Source organism: Rhinatrema bivittatum, chromosome 3 (assembly GCF_901001135.1).
Source record: "Rhinatrema bivittatum chromosome 3, aRhiBiv1.1, whole genome shotgun sequence".
Lineage (NCBI taxonomy): Eukaryota > Metazoa > Chordata > Amphibia > Gymnophiona > Rhinatrematidae > Rhinatrema > Rhinatrema bivittatum.
In genome coordinates, this window is record NC_042617.1 from 35,567,662 (window position 1) to 35,591,895 (window position 24,234).

The window sequence follows — 24,234 nt, forward strand, 5'->3', positions numbered from 1 at the left end:
TATCTGCCAACACTCAAAAGAATAACAACCCTACCTATGAAAAAGAATGCCATAAATATTACACCAGAATCTAAAATACCAATACACCTCCTATCAGGAAAACAGAACAGGCCAAGCTACTACAGATCCCTACAGAGAAACCACATGCTAAAAGAATGCTTCATCTCAGTCTTTGCATGCAGAACACAAACCCTCACCAAATACAGAATAAAGCCACATAAAGTATAAATAGAAATGTGCAGACAAAAACTGAACTGTAAAACGCAACACCCAAACTCTATGCAGTGCAACAATGGAAAAACAAAAATTACTATTCCTCATGAAGTAATCAAATCAAGATATATAAATCATAATTATAAAATCATACTAATAAAATAATTTCAAAACAGCTGATGAATAGAATATCCAATAATTAAAGACTCATGCAAATTTTGAAAGCTTTACCAATAAAATATTTCAAAACAGCAAACACACAAACACTAGTCAATTAAAATAAGGATAAAAAATATCCCACAATGCATAGCTGGGGACTTTTGATTTTCAGTCTGAGCTTGTCATGGATTAATGAGAGGCGGTGGCTGCCATCAAAGACTTTCTCCTCTCTCTCACATATTCATACTCGCTTACTCAAACATATTCATACACACACTCACTCTCACCCCTCACATGCTCTCTCACAAACACACTCTATTTATTTCCCCCCCCCATATACTCTCATATACACATGCATATATATTTTTTACTCCATCCTAGGTGTAGGCAGCAGCTTTCTTCTTGGACGTCCATGGCATCAGGAGGCCTCCACTGTCTTCCTTGTTTAGCAAAGATGCTGCCTCTTTTCTGCAGCACGCCCAGCCAATCCTGCCTCTCTCCTGCGGTGCAGCCTGGCTGATTGGTGCCTCTCTCCTGCCGCATGGCCCGGCTGATCGCTGCCTCTCTCCTGCCGTGCGGCCCGGCTGATGCTGCAATTGACCCTGTCTTTTCTTCTGGCCACTTCTTCCAGCTACGACGATTGGGCATCCTTCTTCCTGCCCGTGTGGGCCCATGACACACTTCCTCTTTTGGTTCTCAAGGGCTAGAAAAGAGGTCCAGTTGCCTAGGTCAGTGGTTCTCAACCTTTTTTCCTGTCGGGACACACCTGATAGATGGTCCTCATATGCGAGATACACTGAACACATGACAGTCACAGGGCTAACTCCATCCCCACCCCCGACCCTCAGTAATGGGTATAAAGCAGAACTAGAACATTCCCCGTACAACTCACCATACAAAAATGATATTCTGGTGTTATCTCAATAACAGCAACACAAACTCCCTCTACTACCAGGCGCAATAGCCCTACTTATAAAAAGACAGCAGTTCACTACCAATGCATGTCCAATTGAGAAAACACAACAAATAAAATGAGGTATTTTATGTGCCTACTTCCTAGTTAAATATCTCATCTTGGACATACATACAAGATCGACCTTCACCAAGTACAGAAAGACCACAAATTACAAATATAGAGACAAACTGGAATGAAAATCCCAAAAAAGCCGCTCTGCATGCAGAGCGCAAGCCTGGAGAAATGGAAACAAATATAGCACTTAACAAAGTCCCAGGATCTACAATAATGCACACAAATTAATCCACACAAAGTTACACCTGCATTATGGCAAGCACTCAAATAGAACAACCCTACCTCTATAGAAAGGCAACACTACAAATATTAAACCAGGCCGTAAACACCAATACCCCTCCCATTAGGAAAACAGAAAAAGCCAAGTTTATAGATTCCCACACAGAAATAATTGTAAAACTATATGAAAAAATGTTTCAAAATAGCTGATGAACAGAACATCTAACAATTAAAAACTCTTAAAAATTATTAAAAATTCTTCAAACACCAATAAAATATTTCAAAACAGCAGACACATCACATACTACCCAATAATTAAAATGGTAGTCAATCAAGAAAAATGAACTTAAAAAGCCACCTTTGCTTACCCTTTCCAGCAGTTCTCCTACTCCTTTCCCTTGCAGACCACACCAGAAGCAGCAGTAGCTGCTGAAGCTGTCCTCACAGTCCTCTTCCTTAGGGACTACAACCAGTCTCTTCTTTCTTTCACACACACCACTCACACCCTTAGGACCAGTTTCTGTTTCTCGCACACCAATCATCTCCCCAACCAGTCTCTCTCTCTTTCTCTCCCACACACAAGCACACACATCCATCATCTCCCTGATCAGTCTTTCTCAAACATACACATGTTATCTCTCTGGCCAGTCTATCTCAATCAGAACAATGCTCTCGCTCTCTCTTACACACATGTTCTCAATCACACACATGCCCCCTCTCTCACAGCCACAGTCAGCCAAAAACAAGCTCAATCTCTCTCACACACACACACATTGACACACACAAGCACCTTCCCTGACTCACATATACACCACACACACACAGAAGCACCTTCCCATGTCTCACACACAAAGGCCCCCAGCTGAACAGCTCATCTTCGGCCCGCCGGCCTAGTCTCTGGCGGCGGCTAGCAGCGACGGTCTTCTTTTCTTTGGCCCCGCCGGCTGCGAGTAGCATGCGACACACCTGCCGGTGCGTGGCGACACACTGGTGTGATGCGATACACCGGTTGAGAATTGCTGGCCTAGGTCCTGCAGCTGCCACCAGTGTTGGGAATTGGAACAAAATGTTTTCACAATTCTGAGCAGGTCCGATGGAAGCAGTAGGTGGCTGCTGGGTCGCCCCATAACCTGTGGCACCCTAGGCGATCGCCTAGTTCACCTAGTGCTTCCACTGGCCCTGATTGCAGGCTGGGAAGTGTTTCACCCCACCAGCTGTGTCTTCAGTTTCCATGACCAGTCTGCACTTAATTTGTCAGTTGTCTTCAGCCTTTATACATGCTGGGCGTGTAATTCTGGTCTTGGCATTCTGTCCTTCTCCCATTACAATTCCTTTGTGCCACTGTCCCTGGTCTTCCCCTCTTGGTTGTGACACGCAATGACATGTCTCCTTTTCCAGTCTGGCATTTGTCCCCTCCATCTGTCTTCAATCGCCATCTTTAACTCCTCTGGAACAGTTATTCACAGTTTACTCTTTTTTTTTTTTTCAACTATGTATATGATCATAGAAGTATGAAAACATGTTTTCACTCTTCTGCCCACTTTTGTTTACAGCATTAGAATGTATTTTTTAAAAGCAATACAATGCCTGTATTGGATAGCACGCTGCCATTCCCCGCCATGCTTGTTTCAAAGTAGCAGGGTATTGGCTCTAATTAATGTAAACAAGCTCACAGCAGCTTGACATACATTGCTTTGCATTAAGTATTTTAAAAGCAGCATTGGTATCTGTTTACATTAGAGATGTGCATCGTTTTTTAAATCATTTCGGGCTTCGTTTTCGGGAGCCCTGCGGGAAATTTCATTTTTCCCGCGGTTCGGGGGGGGGGGGGGGTTCCAGGGGCTCCCCGATTTTCGGGTTAGTGCGCACTAAGTCCCATTAGTGCGCACTAACCTACTTTGACTCGTTAGTGCGCACTAACCCAAAAAACAAATTTTTACGAAATTTCGGAAAAATTCTATTCATTTTTCGGTTCCCCCCCTGAACTATGCCGGATTAGACAATTTCATTGAAATTGCCTAATTCTGGAAAAACAAATGCACATCTCTAGTGTACATAGCCATGTGGTCACAGCTTACACAGGAAGTGCACACTTTTCCAGACTTTGCATTAATCCTTTTGTTCTCTGTGATCAAGCATTTTTTAAACACAGCCCATCCCTGGTTCAAACAATTTAACCCTTTGCAGTTTATCTGTTTCTATATGAATTGTGTGCACTACACAGCTGCATCAGATGATGTCACCCACATATGAGGACTGACATCCTGCTGTCCTCGGAGAACATCTGTTAAAGGTAAGCAACTCTGCCTAACTTTTAAATGTGCTTTCTTTTTATCTTGTAGACTACCAATAAAATTGTAACAAAAGTGCCACCACCGGTCCCTACAAAACCGAAACAAGTTAACCTGCCTTATTTTGGACAAGCCAACCAGCAGCCCACATCAGATGCCAAGTCTGATACCAATGCACAGAAACCACCAGTAGCTGTTGTGTCTTTGGGCAACAAGCAGAAAACAGTTGTGCAGCAGCCTCACTCCTCTCAGCAGATCCAGCACAGAATCGCTTTACGTCCTGGCACTTCTTCTACCAGCCAGGACCAAACTGTGCCTTTACCCTCCAAACTAGACAACCCACCTGCTGCAACGGTACGGCCTTTCACCCCGCAGCCATCTAAAGAGCCTCCACTGCAGCCCTTCCGGAAACCGAAGATGGTTGCAGCCAGCTCTATCTATTCCATGTACACACAGCAGCAGACTCCTGGGAAAAACTTTCAGCATGCAGTACAGAGTGCCTTAACTAGGGCACAAACCCGGGCACCAAGTGGTAAGAGTTCTACGGCTAACCAGCCTTTTGATTCTAGGGGATTATTTTTCATGCAATTAGGGGGTTTGTGGGGCACCAAGAATTGGTGTATGTTAGTGTTTTCATGGTGTAAATTAAAATTTTTGGTGCTTTTTTTTTTTTTTTTAAGATGGATTCAGTTTAAAAGGGCGTAAATCCATTTTACATGCTCTGTTGCGTGGTATGTGTATGTGGCTAATGAGTGGTGGCTGATGGGTGGCAGGCACTCCCCTCCCCTGTTTACTCCCTCTTCCTTCCCTGCTCATAACTCTGGCTGTCAAGGTTCCCTGACAGCCTGTTGCTCCCATGATCCTCCTCTTAGGCTGGGAGTGCTTGGGCTCCTTGCTGGCCCACTCTGACATCATCTGGCCACTGCTCGCAGCAGCTGGATGACATTATTTTAGCACCAAAAGGTAGACCTATTTTTGTGGTGGTAGGGTTCCAGTTAAAACCGAAAAACTCAATTTCCTCTTTTGGGGGGTGTTTTATCAGGGTTTTTTGATTTTAACTAAAAATCAGAAGAACTAACTATAATTCCAAAAGGTCACATTATTAATGATAAACCAGTTGTTGCACACTGGGACCCATGGCAGTACCAGGTGCTCTGAAACTCCCCCTCAGTGACATCATTCAACTTTGTCAAGGGGGCCCTGGGCAATTGCCCTGCTGGCATCCCACCCCCTACTCTCCCTAGTCCCTACCTTAACCTGGCCATGCCAACTTCATATGTGGATATATGCATGAGATACAGTTGTTTGCTTATAAATACTGGGAATTTTTTGGCATTGGTCATTCAGCTTGTAATATTTATAAAGCAGGTGACTTAATCTACTGTCAGCAAAATTAGTACTACTGATTTTGTTTGCTTGTTTTCCACTGTTAATTACATTAATCAATCTGTGCTGTTATGTAGGTTATAATGAGAGGTCTTATAAGTATGTAAGAAGATTACCTAAAGAAACAAAACCCTAGCAAAGCATCCCCAGTTGGTTAGAAGAGAATCAAAAAAGGACTTCTAGATTGCTCTGAGGGCTGGTCCTATTCTTAAGCCCCTCTTTAACACTACAGAATCAATAAGACACTTTCCTGCTGCATTTCATTTAAAATGATCCAAGAGAACTGACTTGCTTAACTTTCCTTAGACTTTTATGGGTTTTTGTTCTTTCACTCCTGCAACGGGAGCTGTAAATCCTGTTTTAATATTTGCCTCTGGCCTTGGAACAGAACCTAGGTCTGTCACCAAACAAATTCTCATGTACTTTATTTTTATTATGAGTGATGGCACTAAAAGTGTCCGTTTTTCAGCACACCTCTTTACCACAAATTCTGTTTTATTAAAAACTTAGATACATCATGGCCTCAGTATTCAATGTAATCTTTTTAGGTAAGTTAACTGGATAAGATTAAGCTGGCTAATTTACATGGCATATTCAGCAGCACAGCTATGCTGCTGAACATCCCCATATTTAGCGCTTCTTAGCCAGGTAAGTTATATCCAGCTAAGTTATATCCAGCTAAATTAGAACTGCTCTATGGCAGATTTAACTTAACCAATTAGCTTAACTGGATAAGTATGAATATTGCCACTTATCTGGCTAAGATAACTGGATAAGTAGTGCCGCCCCGATCCGCCCACAACTTACCTGGCTATCTATTTAGCTAAATAAGCGACTTATCTGGCTACCTGGTGGCTGCTGAATGTAGCCATATATTTAGCAGCCAGCCCTTAGCCAGATAAGACAGACTATAAGTCACTTTTAAATATCAGGGTCCTCGTGTTTAATATAATTTTAATACAAAAGGTTTAGTATTAAAATAATCACCACCAAAGATTCCAGTTTGCTAGAATACCCATGAATTTTGAGAGATCAGACAAATACCAGTGTTGATGTTAAATCATGTAAAACAATTTTTTCTTCTTTTCTTTCTAAATTATTGTTAGCAATGTATGGCAAGCCTGTGATTTCTGGGACTGGTGTACAAAATCATCAGCAGGGGCAGTCCATCCAGCATGCAGAGAACATCTACATATGTGGCCAAGGCAGCTTTGAACCTGAAACAGAGACCATAGCCTGTACCCAGGAAAACCAAGAGGCAGAACGAATCCCTCGACCACTCAGCCCTACCAAACTGCTGCCTTTCTTATCCAATCCTTACCGAAACCAGAGTGATGCTGATCTAGAGGCACTGAGAAAGAAGTTATCGAATGCTCCAAGGCCATTGAAGAAACGGAGCTCTATTACAGAACCAGAAGGTCCGAATGGGCCAAATATTCAGAAACTTTTATACCAGAGGACCACCCTCGCTGCCATGGAGACCATCTGTGCTCCTAAACAAACCACTTTGACTGTTGCTCCTGAGAGCCCACCAGAAACCCAGTTTGCCCAAGGCCCAGAATCTGAGAGAGAAGCTAGCGTAGAAATAGAAGTATCCCCTCCTACTCCAGAGCTTATCTCCACAGGAGAAGCTGAGAACTCGGGCACAGAGGACATTGAGATGCCGTCATCTTTGCTGGGCCCAGACTGTGTACCAGAGGGCATCCCCGGGAATCTGCTGCCGTCTCCTGTAGAGGAGGAGAATCCTGAGGCGGCTGTGCCACTAGATATTTACCTGGAAGAGTACCCGCCCTACCCACCTCCTCCATACCCATCCTCAGGAGAGCCGGAGAACCTGGGAGAGGACTCCTTCAGTATGCGGCCCCCAGAAATCACCGGACAATTTTCCCTGCCCCCTGTAAGTATTGCTGTCAGTAAGCATATCTTTTCAGCTTGTGCTAGTTGAGGACGTGTACCTGCTGCAGTAATATATATTATAGTCAGGTCTTGTAAGTATGTAAAATTACCTGGGGCCTTATTCAATTGAGAGCTTTTCCCTTTGGTACAAAATGATGGGGAGTTCTTTAGAAATAAGACAGGCTAGCAAAGCAGCCCAGCTGGCCTGATTTCCAGAGCCACCTACAGGGTACTGTTCCACAAGTTGCATCTGTCTTAACCCCATCTTTAACACAACATCGAAGAAACCTACTCCTGCTGTATTAGTGAATTGGATTTTGTGTATTATGGGGAACAATTTTTTAATTTTCTCTTTATTAAATTTTCAAATGTTACAAAAATTTGCAAACATTCAAGGAAAAAATTAGTGAAATAAGTTCAAGAATATCAACCACGAAACCATATATAAGAAACAAATTATTACTGTCTCACTATTATCCAGCCCTCACTTAACCAGGGAGATCCTCACAGGAGACATTTTACAATAGGAAATGAATATTAACATATACCACCTCAAAGATAGAAAGCATTAGATAGGAGGCGGGTAATATTACATTTACTTAGAACATTTTATTTTTACCCTTAAAGGAGGTTTACACAGGTGCTATTTCTGAGCCATCCTCTGGCAAGGCATTAATTCTATCGTTTATACATTTCTTTAACTGCTATGGTTGAAAAAAGGTATAAGATACATCTCTGAATTTTATGAGACATTTACAGGGAAACTTTAAAAAAAAAATTGGGCTCCAATTTGAACCACTCCCTCTCTTAACTCAAGAAATTGTTTCCTCCTGGTCTGTGTCTCCTTTGCATAATCTGGAAAAATTAATACCTTCAAACCACAGAATAACTCCATCTTGTTACAAAAATACTGCCTAAGGACCCAGTCCCTATCAGAGTCTAAAAGAAAGGTTATTATTAAAGTTGCTGGTAAGGCCTCTTCCTCCACTGATGACTCCAAGATTGCCGAGATATTCAGAGGAGTTAATTGTGGTTCTTTACCTTCTATTTGAATCTTTTTCCTTGTAGGGAGGTAATAGATTTTTGATAATAGGGGAAGAGCAGCTTGAGGTATTTTCAAGATTTCAAGGACAAACTTTGTCCACATTTCTGTAGGTGTTACCGACATTCTTTTGGGAAAATTGATCAGTCTTAGATTTTTACTCCTTTGATAATTTTCCATATTTTCAAGTTTCTGCAATATATATAAATTATCTTTAAACTTGCCTTGATTTAACTTTTTCATTTCTCCCATCTCAGATTTTAATTGTATTACTTCCTTTTTATTATCTAAAATTTTCTCTTTTATATTTTACATTGTAACGGTCTGGGCAATTTTCCTTACAACAGGTTTAAATTGAACTACCATGTTGTTATTCATAGTTTCAATTGCCATCCAAATAGCCTTACCAAAGGTGTTAATTTGGGACATAGGCCCTGAAGATCCTCCTCTCTCACTTCAAACCACTTGCCATGAAGTGATCTCATCCAGCACTCGTTTCTCTCCTCCATCGGGTAAATTAACCTCCGACCAAGCAGTATCTGGAAGCACCGTCCTCCTGGGGCTGTCTCCAGCACCGGCTCTCGGCACTTCCTCCTTCTCGATATGCCCCAGAAGAGACTCCGGGTGTTCAAAGGGTAGCTATCCGACTGGCTGCGGGGTTTCCGGGGCCTGTTCTGTCTTCCGGAGAGAGAGGTAATGAGTCAGGGAGGGCGCCGGCTATTTCCTAGACTCCACGGCGTCCCTCCAGCGACGCCTCATCCGGTATTGCTGCTCCTCTGAGAAGGTGAGCGTCCATCGGGCCCCGAATCGTTCCAACTGAAGAATCCAATAACAGCCTCTCTCTGGCCCTTCTCTTTCATAAGGAAATTATTCAAACGATAAGAAATGCGGAACAAGAGAGCGAGGCAGAACACGTCTTGGATCTCCCCTGGGGAACAATTTCTATGCCGGTAAACGTGTTTACCCATGTAACAATGTCTTGTGAAAGCTGGCCTCTCCCCTAATGCCGATTAAAAGTATATGCGTGGGGGAAAAGGGGGCAAGGTTAAAACAAGAGAGGAAAAGGACACACTTTAATTTCATCTGAAATTGTAGGGCAGCTGTATCGGGCGGATTTTAAAAGCCCTGCTCGCGTAAATCCGGGTGGATTTACGCGAGCAAGGCGCCGGCGCGCCTATTTTGCATAGGCCGCCGGCGCGCGCAGAGCCCCGGGACGCGCATAAGTCCCGGGGGTTTTTTTTAGGGGGCGTGTCGGGGGCGGGGCCGAACGACACGGCGGGAGGATTTACACCTCTGGGAGGCGTAAATCCATGGATAAAGGTAGGGGGGGGGGTTTTAGATAGGGCCGGGGGGGGGTGGGTTAGGTAGGGGAAGGGAGGGGAAGGTGAGGGGAGGGCAAAAGAAAGTTCCCTCCGAGGCCGGCTGCGCGGCTTAGCGCGCGCCGGCTGCCCAAAATCGGCAGCCTTGCGCGCGCCGATCCAGGATTTTATAAGATACGCGCGGCTACGCGTGTATCTTATAAAATCCAGCGTACTTTTTAAAAAAAATCTACCCCTATGTGCGCACTGATGCAATTTCAAAGGGAAATTCCCCAGGGAGTTCCCTTGCAAAAATTAGCTTGCAGGCTCATGGGTAGAAAACTGAAAATAAGTGCTGCTGCTTTTGATAACTAACCAAAGATTCTGGATTATTTCCTATTTTGTTTTTGCCATCCTTTTAGTAGGATTCATCAAATCTTTGTATTGCTTTGAGGCCAACTTTTTAATAACTTTTAAATGTTATTCCATGAAGAAAAGCACCATTTTCAGCAAAGTCACCCAGTTGGGTCATGTGACCATGCTCAGCCCCCAAACAGAATCTTCCAGTGCTCTCTGGAAAGATAAACCTTTCTGTGCCAATGCATGGTAATTCCCAAGCTGCAGCCACCCTTCGAGTCCTCTCAGTTTCTTTTTGTCTGCTGAGCTCAGTGGATGCAATTTCTTTATTTCCTCCCCCCCCCCCCCCCCCCCAGAGGGATGACAAGCAGGAGTGAGAGTCCTCAGAGGTGGGTGATGTCATCAGACAGCATCCTGGTTAGAAGCACTGATTTAGCTTCTAGAATTTTCAGAGCTCTACTGAGCATTTGCAGGATTGTTCCACTTCATGGACATCACACAAGGACCCTCACAGTTTTGTTTTTTTTTTTCCTGTGGAGCCAGTTGGTTCACTCCCTGAGGTAAACATTTTCCATTTCTCTTTTTGCAAATTTTGCTAAGCCCTGCCCTTTGACCAGTATGACTCCAGCTATGACATTTAAGCTGAAATGTTACCTAGAGAGGTTTGGACTTTGAGCTTTTCTTCATGGTGAACTAAAGTGTAATTCCTCAAAGCTGATGTTGAAGGCTGAACGCGAAGACTATGGAGCTGCAGTGACCTCTGAACAGGCCAAACAAAAAAGGCCCTCAATTTCTGTGGATGGTTAAACCAAGGAAAGGCACAGGAGAAATCTATCCCCCCACACCTTGGCTTGAGCGCTCAAACAAGGAACTGAAGGTCAGTACTGAGCCTTGAGTAGAGGCTTTGAAGCAGTAGCTTGAAGAATCAGGAGATGCAGGGGGTTCCATGCCATTCAAACCAGCAGTGTATGGAAGTGAAGTCAGCCTACTGGGCACAGATGACGACGTGCAGGTCTTCATAGAGTCATGAAAGATAACCACTTTCCTATGACACCAACCCCCCTGTACTCTCATCCGTGATCTTCAAGGTGTGGAGTTGGACAGGATGTACACCAAAGTATTTGCTCGACACATCAATTGCATTGAGCACTTTGACTTCTCTTGGTGCATTGAGGAATCCTTTTGCTTTAATAATTTCTAAATCTAAAGATTTTTCAGCTCTTTGCTGACTTAAAGATGGCAGTGAGAATTCAGTAATACCAATGCATTGTTGCACAATTCCTTGTAGCAAATCATTTTTTTACCACTGTTTTGAATTTGAATCACAATACAGTGCATTACTGTTGCTGGTAAATTGAAGTTGCATAGCCACTCACTGCCTCACATGAAAGGAAAACTTAATGGAAATAGTTGACAGCTAGCCAATGTGGAGGAAAATACTAAAAAAAATTTTTTATTTTTTTTTGAAGTATCCATTTTACAATAAAATCTGTCAGGTTTTAGATGTTGCCCATAAGTTTCCAAAAATGGCTTTTCCTGCTAACTTCTGGCAAAAGTGTCTTTTCCACAAGGATATTATATTGTTTAAAAGTACACCTACTTGTGTCATCTTTTTGCATTAGTTTAATTTTTCTGCTGTTATCCCTTTCTGACTAAGAATGAAAATTCTCCCCTGCATTCCCACCTATGATCTGTCACTTATTTTTTTTCTCAGGGCAAGAGGACTAACCTGCGAAAGAATGGCTCTGAAAGGATTGGCCATGGAATGAGAGTAAAATTCAACCCGCTTGCTTTGCTCTTAGATTCGTCTTTGGAAGGTGAATTCGACCTTGTGCAGAGAATCATTTATGAGGTAGGATAAATATTCTACAAATTTTGGGGTCACAAATATTTATAGAAAGCTCATTACAAAGAATTGTTTGAAAATTCTTAGGCCAAAGGCTTTGTTCCATTGCTGTGTCATGCTTAGAGGGGTTGGTAAGGAAACTTGGCATCCATAGCAAGTGAGATACAAGGACTGCTCTCTCTGGATCCTTGCTTATTATTTTCCCACCTGGGAGTAATTTCTATTGATTTCTCCTGCTGCCTTCTGATCTCTGATTCAGAAGCTGGTCCTAGTGTTGTGAGAGAGGCTAGTAATCTTATAATTTGTGTCTGGAAGGGGGATAGAGGGGGAGATTTAGAACTAAGTCAGTTTTTATAAATACTTGGCTGAAAGGAGTGGATGGGATATTTTGTGACATGGTTGCTTTAATAACATTTCTTTTTAATCCTGGTTCCCTGTATGTACCCAGATCAGTTCAGACTCCTGGGTTTATTCCTCCCTTCCAGCAGATGGGGACAGAGAAAGTTTAACTGACATTCTCCCAGGACAAGCAGGATGGTAGTCCTCACATGTGGGTGACATCATCAGACGGAGCCCTGTCACAGAACACTTCTTTCAAAGTTTCTAGAACTTTGATTGGCACACTGAGCATGCCCAGCATGCCATAATCCTTGTAGCCACAGGGGTCTCCCTTCAGTCTTTTTTTTTTCCGCGCTGCAGTTTGCCTCGTGGGTTAGGAGCTCTGTGATATTTCTCACCTTTTTTTCCTCACGGAAAAACTTGAAGTTTTACTTCTTAAAAGTTCTCTAACGGGTCTCCCATCATGCTGCGTGTCCCTCCAACACTCTGTGAGTACTTTCCCATGTCTCCAGTCTGTTCCTGCCACCTCACCACTCTGTTCCCTCAGGCCACCGACTGTTTTCGTGCCCTTTTTATCATGGTGACCGGATTTAGAAAGTGCCCATCGTTCATGGAGGGTCCATGAGCAATGTCCATCACGGACCCTCACACTGTGTGTTCTGTGCCTGGGCGCGTCGCACGATGTCCATCGGTGTCCCGAATGTGCCCAAATGACTCCAAAAGGTAGACACGCCCATCTGGATAAGATGGAGACTCTCTTCAAATCAAGATTAACTCCCATCAACCTCTGCACATTCATCGCTGGCGACTAAGGGTCCTTCCACCGACAAGCCTCACCGGGAACAACAGGGAAACTGTGACAGTCACAAACGCCATCCAGGGCATCAGTAGCAATATCCTCTGTGCCAGGGAAACATCGCTACCGGCACCGAAGTGATTCCATTCCCGGTGCCAGCACAGACATTGCAGCAACATCGATGGCCATCGAGCCGCCTTCAAAGAGGGACGGGGCAGAGGATCCCCCATCCTCCTCTGCACCCGAGACCCCACAGACATCTGTGCCGGGTACTGTGCCTCCACAGACTCCCGTGGAAGAGCCAGTAACGCCTAGCCTGCCTCCCCCTGTAGCTGCGCTATCCAAACCAGCTTTCAGGGAGGAACTGGACATCCTTGTCCGCCAGGCAGTCATCGATGCCTTCCGGAATCTACAACCGCCAGCAATGCTGGCCCCCATACCGGCAGCGACCCCGGAACCATCGATGTTTGCACCGCTACTGGACCAACATGATACCCTCATCGGTGCTTTTCCGACGCAGCCCGTTCCATCGGCACCAAGTCGGCCATCGAGACCTCCGCAGCTCCTGATACACATTCCGGGCTCCTTGGAGGATAACTACACTACTTCCAGTTAGTCTCCAGCTCCAGGTCCATTGATGTCGGAACTGCTTCCTGGTCCATCAGGGCTCTTGGGACCTTAAAGGTCCACCGTTCCCCTCAGTGCCATCAATTCCATCGGATCCTCCCTCGAGGCCCACGTGGCCTCCAGTTTTGGACATTCTCTCTCCTTCTGGATCTCGACATGAGACTCCCTATAACCCATGGGAGGATGTGGATACAGATGCTTCTACATCAAAGGATTTACTCTCAGAGCTTTCTCCTCCAGAGGAAAGACTGCACTCTCCTCCTGAGGACCTTTCCTTTGCCAACTTTATCAAGGAATTGTCCGAGACATCCCCTTCAATCTAGTGATGGAGGAGGATACGCATCATAAGACTTTGGAGGATCTTCAATTTGTTGATGTCCCCAAGGAAATTATGGCTATTCCAGTACATGAAGTCCTATTGGACCTCCTACACCGCCTATGGGAGCATCCTGGCACTGTTCCTCCAGTGAATAGGAAAACAGGTTCAACATGCCCCAGGCTTTCAAATACCGCAGCTACCTCATCAATCTGTGGTGGTGAAATCTGCACAGAAAAAGGCAAAGCGATTATGTCCACATTCCTCAGCTTCTCCTGGTAAGGACTAGAAGTTCTTAGATGGACTGGGTCGGAAAATTTTCCAAGGCTCCATGTTGGTGTCCGGTATAGCCGCTTACCAGCTATATATATGACCCAGTACCAAAGAAACCTTTGGAAAAAGGTCCAAGATTTCGCAGACTCATTGCCTCAACCACAACAAGAAAGCCTGACTGCCAATATCCACAAGAGCCTTGAGGCAGGAAAGCATGAAGTAAGAGTGGCATATGACTCCTTCAAGACTGCTTCCCATTTGTCAGTAACAGGAATCGGTGCCAGAAGATGGGCCTGGCTAAAGGCTTCTGACTTAAGACCTGAGGTTCAAGACAAACTTGCTGATCTCCCATGCACTGGAGACAATCTCTTTGGTGATAAGATACAAGACACAGTGACTCAGTTGAAAGACCACCACAAGACCCTGCATCAGTTGTCCACAGTCACTACAGACGCTCCCTCCTCATCCTGTAAAAGCATGAGAAGGGACTCCAGAAGACCATTCTACCGTTCACGCAAATACTACCCTCCTGCGACTAGAGCGCGACCAGCCAGAGCCCCTCAAAGGGTCATTCACGCCAGCCCAAAAGCACCCAGAGCGCAGCCAGCCCCACAAGCTGGTCCAGTCTCTGGATTTTGATGTTTCCAGAGAACAGTGGCCACTCATCCATGAACCCAATTCCAGAAATACCCGTAGGAGGCCGATTGCGCCACTTCCAAAACAACTGGCGCCTTGTAACAGATCAATGGGTAATTTCCATCATAGCCCAGGGTTACCGTCTAAACTTCCTCACTGTATCCCCGGACTCTCCACCCAATCCACTATGGACCCGAAAAGACCACACGTTACTTGTAGAGTCAGAACATTCCACCCTTCTGCGAACCAGGGCTGTGGAAACCGTTACCCCTCACGCAGAGGGGCAGAGGGTTTCTCCGCCCCATCCTAGACCTTTGCAATCTCAACAAATTTCTTCAAAAAGAAAAATTCAGGATGATGTCTCTCGGCACCATGCTTCTCCTACTACAACAAGGAGATTGGCTCTGTTCTCTGGACCTTCAGGACGCCTATGCACATCGCCATATTCCCGCATCACCGCAAATATCTGCATTTCATAGTGGGTCACAGGCATTTTCAGTACCGAGTTCTACCATTTGGTCTGGCCCTCAGCACCTCGAGTGTTTACAAAGTGCCTAGCAGTGTCTGCCTATATCTACACAGAAACACTGTACACGTATTTCCTTACCTGGACGACAGGCTAATAGAGTCGATCCAAGCAAGAAGCTTTCGATTCTCTAAAGCTCACTACAAATCTTCTACACTCGCTAGGATTTCTGATCAATTACCAGAAATCCCACCTGAATCCATCTCACCTCATTACCTTCATTGGAGCAGATTTGGACACCACAGTTGCCCAGCGACCGCGCAGACATTCTCTCCAGTTGGCTACATCTCTGCGCACATACAAAACAGCCTCAGCCTATCAATTCCTCACTTTGCTGGGCCACATGGCTTCCACAGTACACGTCACTCCTATGGCCAGGTTAGCCATGAGAATAACTCAATGAACTTTGAAATCTCAGTGGCTCCAAGCCACTCAACCTCTTTCATCTCAGATCCATGTAACCGACCAGCTGAGTCTGTCACTTCTATGGTGGGCAAACAAAACCAACTTGCAAACAGGTCTACACTTCCAGCAACCAGTTCCTCAAGTGACCTTAACCACGGACGCATCCAACTTTGGTTGGGGTGCTCATGTGAACAACCTTCAAACTCAAGGGACTTGGACTCAACTTGAAGCAAAGTTTCAGATCAACTTCCTAGAGCGAGCCATACTTTATGCTCTATATGTGTTCAAGGACTGCCTGTCACACAACTGTTCTCATACAGACAGACAGCACAGTTGCAATGTGGTACCTGAACAAACTAGGAGGAATAGGTACTTATTTGCTCTGCCAAGAAGCTGCGCAGATCTAGGCCTGGGCCCTTGCACACTCCATGCATCTCCGGGCCACTTATCTGGCAGGCATACAGAACATAGTAGCAGATCGCCTCAGTCGATGCTTCCATCCCCACGAGTAGTCTCTGGATCCCTATGTAGCGAGCAAAATCTTCCAATGCTGGAGTCAACCAACCATTGACCTCTTCGCATCCGAACTGAATCACAAAGTGGACATATTCTGCTCCCTGCATAGGCAACAAAACACTTTAGCCATGGACTCCTTCTCTCGCCCCTGGAACACAGACTTTCTATACGCGTATTCTCTGATACCACTAATAGCCAAAACTCTCGTGAAGCTACAACAGGACAGGGGATCAATGATACTCATAGCCCCATACTGGCCTTGACAAGTATGGTTTCCCATGCTTCTCGATCTCTCCATCTGAGAACCCATTCGCCTGGGCACAGCACCCAATCTCATAACCCAGAACCGCGGCATGTTAAGCCACCCGAACCTTCAGACCCTATCCCTCACAGCATGGATGTTGAAAGCCTGATCCTACAACCGCTCAATCTTTCAACTAAGGTCTCAGATGCTTGTAGCTTCACGAAAACCTTCTACACGAAAATCCTATCTTTCTAAGTGGAATAGATTTACCACGTGGTGCACGCAAAAAGGTATCAACCCCTTTTCCTGCCCCACTCCACCTCTATTAGACTATCTCTGGTACCTTTCAGACTCTGGTCTCCAGACTTCCTCTGTAAGGGTACACCTCGGTGCCATCTCAGCATACCACAAGGGTGTAGGGGATGCCCCAACAACAGCGTAACCCCTTGTGAGTCGGTTTATGAAGGGCCTACTGCAACTTAAGCCCCCTCTACGGCCATCAGTTACTGAATGGGACCTAAACATAGTACTTGCAAGACTCATGCATTCCCCATTTTAGCCTTGCACTCCTGCAATGTTAAATTTCTTACATGGAAAGTTCTTTTCCCTAATAGCCATTATATCTGCTTGAAGGGTCAGTGAGTTACAAGCACTTGTCATATTCTCACCCTATACAAGGTTCCTCCATGACAGAGTGGTCTTCCGTACTCACTCTAAATTCCTTCCCAAGGTGGTAACTGACTTCACCTGAATCAGTCTATAGTCTTACCCACCTTTTTTCCAAGGCCTCACTTTCACCAGGGAGAGAGAGTTTTACACACCTTGGACTGTAAACGTGCACTTGCATTTTATCTAGACTGCACTGCAGTCCACAGGAAATCCAACCAACTCTGTTTCTTTCAATAAAAGCAAACCGGGAGTTGCAGTGGGCAAACAAACTCTCTCCAACTGGCTGGCAGACTGTATCGAATTCTGCTATGAGAAAGCAGGCCTTCCTCTTCAGGGATGAGTGAAGGCGCACTCCGTAAGAGCCATGGCAACCTCAGTAGCACACTATCGTTCGGTACCAATTGCTGAGATTTGTAAAGCTGCAACATGGAGTTCTCTACACACATTTGCAGCACATCACTGCCCAGAAAAGGAAGGATATCAAGACTCTGCCTTTGGTCAATCCATCTTGAAGAACTTATTTCCAGTATAATCCCAACTCCTTCCACTTCCATCTGCTGTGATTTTCAGGCTCTCATTTTTCCCAACAGTACACCAGTTGTGCCTGTTGCACAAGTTGTATGCTGTTGGTCCAAATTAAATGTCAGCCTGTAGCTTGCTAATCCACCCACATGTGAGGACTACATCCTGCTATCCTGGGAGAACACCTGTTACAGGTAAGCAACTCTGCTTTGCCATATAACCTACCATGCATCCTGCAGTCCCTCAGTATTTCTCTGTCTCCAGCAGATGGTAGATGTGCATACCTGCAGTCTCGACTAAACTTTAAAAAAAAAAAAAAGAGCAGAGTTCTGAAGGCTTGCTGGTGAAAGGCTCTGCCTTCTGTCGGGTGTGATTCAGCAGCGCTTGTGCAGGTGTTCCTGGAAGACCCAGAGCCGTTTCCCATCGGCACAGGATTAGCGGCCATCTTGGCCACATTTGCCGCTTGTACTGAAGCCGTGGGGGTGGGGAAGAGGATTTCCCTCCCTCATTGTCCCCAGTTGATGGGAGCCCTGCACAGATCTGGAAGGCTCGGAAGGGGGAGCCAGGCAGAGGACCTCCTGGGGGAGGAATCTGTTCAGTTCTGCCTCCTTTTCTGAGGACTTTGTACTTTCAATGCACAAAGCTTATAGGGCCCGAAAGTCCACTGTGTGGCAAGGGCCAAAGCATGAAGCTTCTACTGAGCCTCTGCCTAAGAAGAGATCCAGAACTGCAGGAAGATCGGAGGCTACCGGGGTTCGAGTCCTTGGGGAACCCACGCCGTGTGCTGCAGGGGACGATTTTTCAGAGGGTTCTGATGGTGACATCCTGGTTTGGTCTGGCACACTTCGGGTGGATCCTTCCCTGGGGGGAGGGGGTGCAGGAATCCAGGGAAGACAAGGAGGAATGCCCGCCTGTTGACGGTGATGATCCGAAGGTGTGGTGCGACTGTTCCATAGGGAAGAATTAGGGCCCCTGATTCCCATGTTTTAGAGGAGTTGGGAATCAAGCCTCCGGAGAAGGAGTCCGATCAGGAGAATATGGACCCAGATATGGCTGGCTTTCGGGGCCCAGCGAAGACTTTTCCTTTTTATAAGTCCGTTTAGCAGTTGGTGGTCCAGGAGTGAGACACTCCGGAGACAGGACTGAAGGTGGGCTGGGCAATGGATAAATTATATCCTTTACCCGAGGAAACTTTGGAGTTATTGAGGTTTCAGAAGGTAGAAGCCTCCATGTTGGCGGTAACTAAGAAGACTATTCCTGTAGCTGGTGTTGCAGCTTTAAAGGATTTTCAGTACAGGAGGCTTGAGGTCCATCTGAAGATTTTTGAGGTGTCTGTGCTCGGCATTCGGGCTGTGGTTTTCAGCAGTTTCATGCTTAGAGCGGAGCTGCGTTGGGTCCAATAGCTGCAGTTCGATAAGTCCATGTCCCCTCAGGAGGTGAAGCAGGCGGAGTGGCTGGAAGCCGTAGTAGCCTATGGCGAAGATGGCGCTGTCTGACGTCATCCGGACGTACTCTAGGACCATGATGTCAGCGGTCTCAGCAAGGAGGCTGCTGTACTTACGAAACTGGCCGGTGGATGTCTCGTCCAAGTCTCAGGAGTGCTACCTTTTAAGGGGAAACTGCTCTTCGGAGAAGATTTGGAGGAACTGATAAAGCATCTCGGGGACAATAAGGTTCACAAGTTGCCTGAGGATAAGACCAGATGGGCGCGGTTTTCCCATTCTGGGCATGTGCGGTTCTGAGGGAACAGGCAGTTTCGTCCGGGGAAATTGTCCTTGGGTGGGCAGAGACCAGCTTTGGGGAGGCAGCAATCCTGGAACCAGTCCTTTTGGAAACAAAAGCCCAGTTAAGATGGCTCTGGACAGGGTGGTTCTGGAGCCAAGCCAGCACAATGAAACAAGGCCGGTCCACTCCTCCGTCCCGCTTATAGGGGGGGTCGTCTGACCCTGTTTATGAGGAGTGGGCCAGAATCACTACAGACCTGTGGGTCTTAAGCGTCATAGAGCAAGATTATGATTTAGAATTTTCTTGTCTGCTTCAGGACCAGTTCTGGTCTCCCCTTGCACTTATGCGGAAAAGAGGCAAATAGTACAGCAGACTCTCGGTTGTCTATGGGTGCTTGGAGCCATTGTTCCCGTGCCTGTGAACAAACAAGGGATGGGTCTTTATTCCATTTACTTCATGCTTCCAAAGAAAGAGGGTACGTTTCGTCCCATTCTGGATTTGAAGAGCATCAACAAGGCCCTATAAAAGTACCCCGTTTTCGCATGGAAACTCTCCGCTCTGTAATCGCAGCAGTGCGCAAAGCATACCTGGATCTGACCGAGGTGTACTTGCATATAGGCATCCGGCCCCACCATCAGAGGTTTCTGAGGTTCACGATTCTGGGCTTGCATTTTCAATTTTGTGCTCTGCTGTTCGGGTTGGTGACGGCTCCAAGAACCTTCACCAAGGTGATGGTGGTCGCAACAGCCCTCCTGAAGGAGGGGTACTGGTGCATCCATATCTAGACAACTGGCTCATTTGGGCAACGTTTGAAGACCACTGCCAGCAAGTGGTGGATTTGGTACCACAGTGCTTACGGTCGCTCGGCTGGATAGTAAATTGGACCAAGAGTCATGTCAACCCATCTCAGGAGTTGGAGTTGCTGGTAATGTGTTTCGATACCAAGATGAAGGTTTTTCTGACAGAAGGGCGCATTGTCAAGTTGCAGATGCAAGTTTGGCTTTTGTTTGGAGACCCAGATGCCCAGGGTCTGGGATTTACCTATAGGTGCTTGGCTCCGTGGTGTCTATGCTGGAGCTCGTGCCTTGGGCGATTGCCCATATGAGGCCTCTGCAGACGGTGCTTCTTTCCCAGTGGTATTCATTGTCAGAACAATTTCATCTTCCGCTTCTGCTGATGGATTTTGCCCGGTCCAGTCTCTCATGGTGGCTTGGTCAGAACCAGTTGTGTCAAGGGATGGACTTGGATGTTCCGGAGTGGACAGTGGTCACAATTGATGCCAGTATCTCCGGTTGGGGAGCTGTCTGTCATGGTCACCAGAGGCGTCCTGGTCTATTAGTCGCCTAGAGTCGAGGGCGGTATGGTTGGCATTGTCTGCGTTTCTCCCTCTTGTGCACGGCCATCCAGTCAGGATCTTGTCTGACAGTGTGACTATGGTGGCTTTTATCAACTGGCAGGATGGTACCCGGAGTCGAGCAATTGCTTAGGAGTTGATTCACTGGGCAGAACACCTGACGTTGCTTGTGGCTTCTCATATAGCAGGATCTGACAATGTGCAGGCAGATTTCCTCAGCCATCAGAAACTGGATCCTGGGCAGTGGGAGCTGTCGGAGGAGGCAATGGCTCTCAGTGCCACGCATGGACTTGATGGCAACGCAACAAAATGCCAAGGGGGCCCATTTCTTCAGTCGAGGAAGAAAGCACAGGGGAGAAGATGTCGATGCCTTGGTTCTTCCTTGGCCGAGGGATGTCCTGCTATGTGTTTCCATCGTGGCCGCTGGAGGGCAAGATATTGTGGCATTTAGAGATCCATCAAGGAGACATGATTCTAGTGACTCTGAAGTGGCCTCTGAGGCCCTGGTTTGCAGACCTGGTAAATCTGGCGATAGACGGCCCATTGCGGCTTGCTCATCTGCCGAAATTCTTGCTGCAGGAGGCACTCGAGGTTATATGGCAGTGTCAATTAAACTTTCTCTGTCTCCAGCTGCTGTAAGGGAGGCAGAAACTCAGGAGTCTGGATCGATCTATGGTACTATGGAACAAGAATTAGCAGGTAAGAACCAATTTTCCTTTCCTTTGTTGAGAATAGTGATTGAGAGCTCAAGTTCTGTATTAGACTTTGTTTCCTTATGATCCAGTGCACATTCTGGTTGTACACGAACCAATTTGAGCACCATCTGTTTGTCAATCCTTGTTACATAATGAGTGGGTTTTGGTATCTGCTTAGCTTGGCTTCTTGCAATATTAACAGTTCAGGTTCTTCCGTAATCTCAGAAGCTAGTTATAGAAACTAGTTTCCTGGACTCCTTGCTTGAATGAAAAAAAAATTGGTTTTTCAAAACAGATGTTTTGTGCGGTGTTGTTTTTCAGGTAGAAGATCCCAGCCAGCCGAATGACGAGGGAATTACAGCCCTTCACAATGCAGTGTGTGCAGGGCACACAGAAATCGTCAAGTTTCTTGTCCAGTTCGGTGTAAATGTAAATGCAGCAGACAGTGATGGATGGTAAGGAGATTCTGTCGCACCCAAGTGGTCGTCGTCATAGAAAGAAAAAAAAACATTATAGCTGTCAAATGCTGGAAATTTTACTGTGGGCAGAGGTGGAGTAAAGTTTCTTCGGCTAGTATTAGTCTATGTGGCTGTACCTGGAGTTCATGGTGCAGGGATCCTGTATTCGGATTTATGCACAAAACATATTCTCTGCACATAAAACATTTATGAACTAAGCATATCTTTGTGCACACATTTTACAGTTACTACACTTTTAACCCCTGGGTGGCCTGTGCTTTCAAATGAAGCAAAAGGGTGTCTACTGCCACCCCTTAAGGAGGCCAGGGGGAATAGAAACATAGAAATGATGGCAGAAGAAGACCAATAGGCCCATCCAGTCTGCCCAGCAAGCTTTCACACTTATTTTCTCATACTTATCTGTTACTCCAACCGTTGAGTTCAGGGCCCTTATTGGTAACTTCTTGGTTCTAATTTCCTACCACCCCTGCCATTGATGCAGAGAGCAGTGCTGGAGCTGCATCAAAGTGAATTATAAGGCTTAATGTTTGAGGGTAGAAACTGTCGTATCGAGCAAGTTACCCCAATGTTTGTATATTCATACTGCTCAGATCGATGCCTTGTTAGGATTTACATCCAGACAACACCTATTTCTTCATTCCCCACTGCCATTGAAGCAGTGAGCTGCGCTGGATATGCATTCAAAGTGAAGTATTAGGCTTAATTTGTTGAGGATAGTAACCGCTGCAATAAGCAAGCTACTCCCACGCTTATTTGTTTACCTAGACTGTGCAATTCAGTTCTTGGTTGTTGTCTGAATATAAATCCTCTTTTCTTCATTCTCCCTGCCATTGAAGCAGTGAGCTGCGCTGGATATGCTTTCCAAGTGAAGTAACAGGCTTAATTGGTTCGAGGTAGTACTGCCGCAACAAGCAAGCTACTCCCCCGCTTATTTGTTTACCCAGACTGTGCTACCTTGTTGGTTGTTGCCTGAATGCAAATCCTCTTTTCCACATTTCCTCTTGCCGTTGAAGCATAGAGCACTGTTGGAGTCACATTAACCGTGTGAACGTTTATTGAATAAGGGTATTAATCAGGTAGTAGCCGTCATTCCCCAAGCCACCCCATACCTCTTCTCTTCATTCCCATCCTCCAGGCTTTATGGATCCACAGTGCTTATCCCACGTCCCTTTGAAATCCTTCATAGTTTTGGTCTTCACCACTTCCTCCGGAAGGGCGTTCCAGGCATCCACCACCCTCTCCGTGAAGAAATACTTCCTGACATTGGTTCTGAGTCTTCCTCCCTGGAGTTTTAAATAATAACTATCGGGAGAGTCTGGAAAAGATAGCAAAATCTTGGAAGGACATTCATTTTTATAGCATGAATCCTGCCTAACTAAGAAAGTTGCAATCATTCCCATTTATCCACAAAGGGTCATAATTGAGGGCACACAAATTCCCAAAATCTGCACTTAATATCACACCAAATATTTAACACTCCTATCTGCCCATTCAAATGGAAGAGTTCTCTTCAGATTGCACCTACTGTCATCTCCCAAAGTCAGGTTTAAGAGTTCAGACTTGTCCTCATTTACTTTGAAACCCGAAACCCTCCCATGTTTCCACGTGTCAACAAGCAGATCATGCAGAGAAACCTCAGGGTTGGAAACAGTAAATAACAAGTCGTCAGCAAATAGGGACATCATATAAGAATTTCCCCGAATAGAAATGCCCACAACCTTGTGAAGAGACCTGATCCTGGATGCGAAGAGTTCAAGTGATAGAGCAAACAGGGGAGAAAGTGGACAGCCTTGTCTGGTCCCTCATTCCACTTCAAAAACAAATAATGCAAGTACCCCCCCCCCCCATTTACCCTTACACTTGCTTTGGGGTGATGGTAAAGCACTTTTACCCAGGACAAAAATGAGGACCCCAGACCCAAACTTTGGAGAACTTGAAATAAATAGGGCCAATGTACCCTGTCAAACACTCTTTCAGCATCAGTTGTCAGCAACATAGCAGATAGCCTTTCCTTCCGTACCACCACATAATATTAAGAGCTCTGTGTACACTGTCCGCCCCAAGCCCATCCTGTACAAATCTGGCTTAATCCCCATGAATAAGTAACGGAGCCACCTTGCTAAGCTTTCTCGACAGGAGCTTTAAGTCAGTGTTAATAAGAGATATGGGTCTGTAGGATCCCGCCCTGCTTCTGCAATGACCGTTATCCCAGCCACATTTGAGCCCTGTGGGAGTTGACCCCTTCATGAAAAAAGGGGTCTAACCAAAGCTTTGTTTGCAAGACCTTTGGAAATGGGCCGTGTACCTGTCAAGCCCTGGGGCTTCCCCCACTTTCAACTCCATTATTGCTGCTAAAACCTCCAGCTCCAGAATTG

The 24,234-nt window shown here is 45.8% G+C and overlaps 1 protein-coding gene across 1 annotated transcript in view; it reads left to right on the plus strand.

Annotated features, from left to right (window-relative positions):
* TP53BP2 (tumor protein p53 binding protein 2) overlaps nt 1-24,234 on the plus strand; it is a 132,814-nt gene that overhangs the window by 99,189 nt on the left and 9,391 nt on the right. The window contains exons 12-15 of the mRNA XM_029593100.1: nt 3,964-4,444; nt 6,405-7,195; nt 11,606-11,743; nt 21,702-21,835. Of these exons, the coding sequence (XP_029448960.1) occupies nt 3,964-4,444; nt 6,405-7,195; nt 11,606-11,743; nt 21,702-21,835 (1,544 nt within the window). The remainder of the gene's footprint in view (nt 1-3,963; nt 4,445-6,404; nt 7,196-11,605; nt 11,744-21,701; nt 21,836-24,234) is intronic.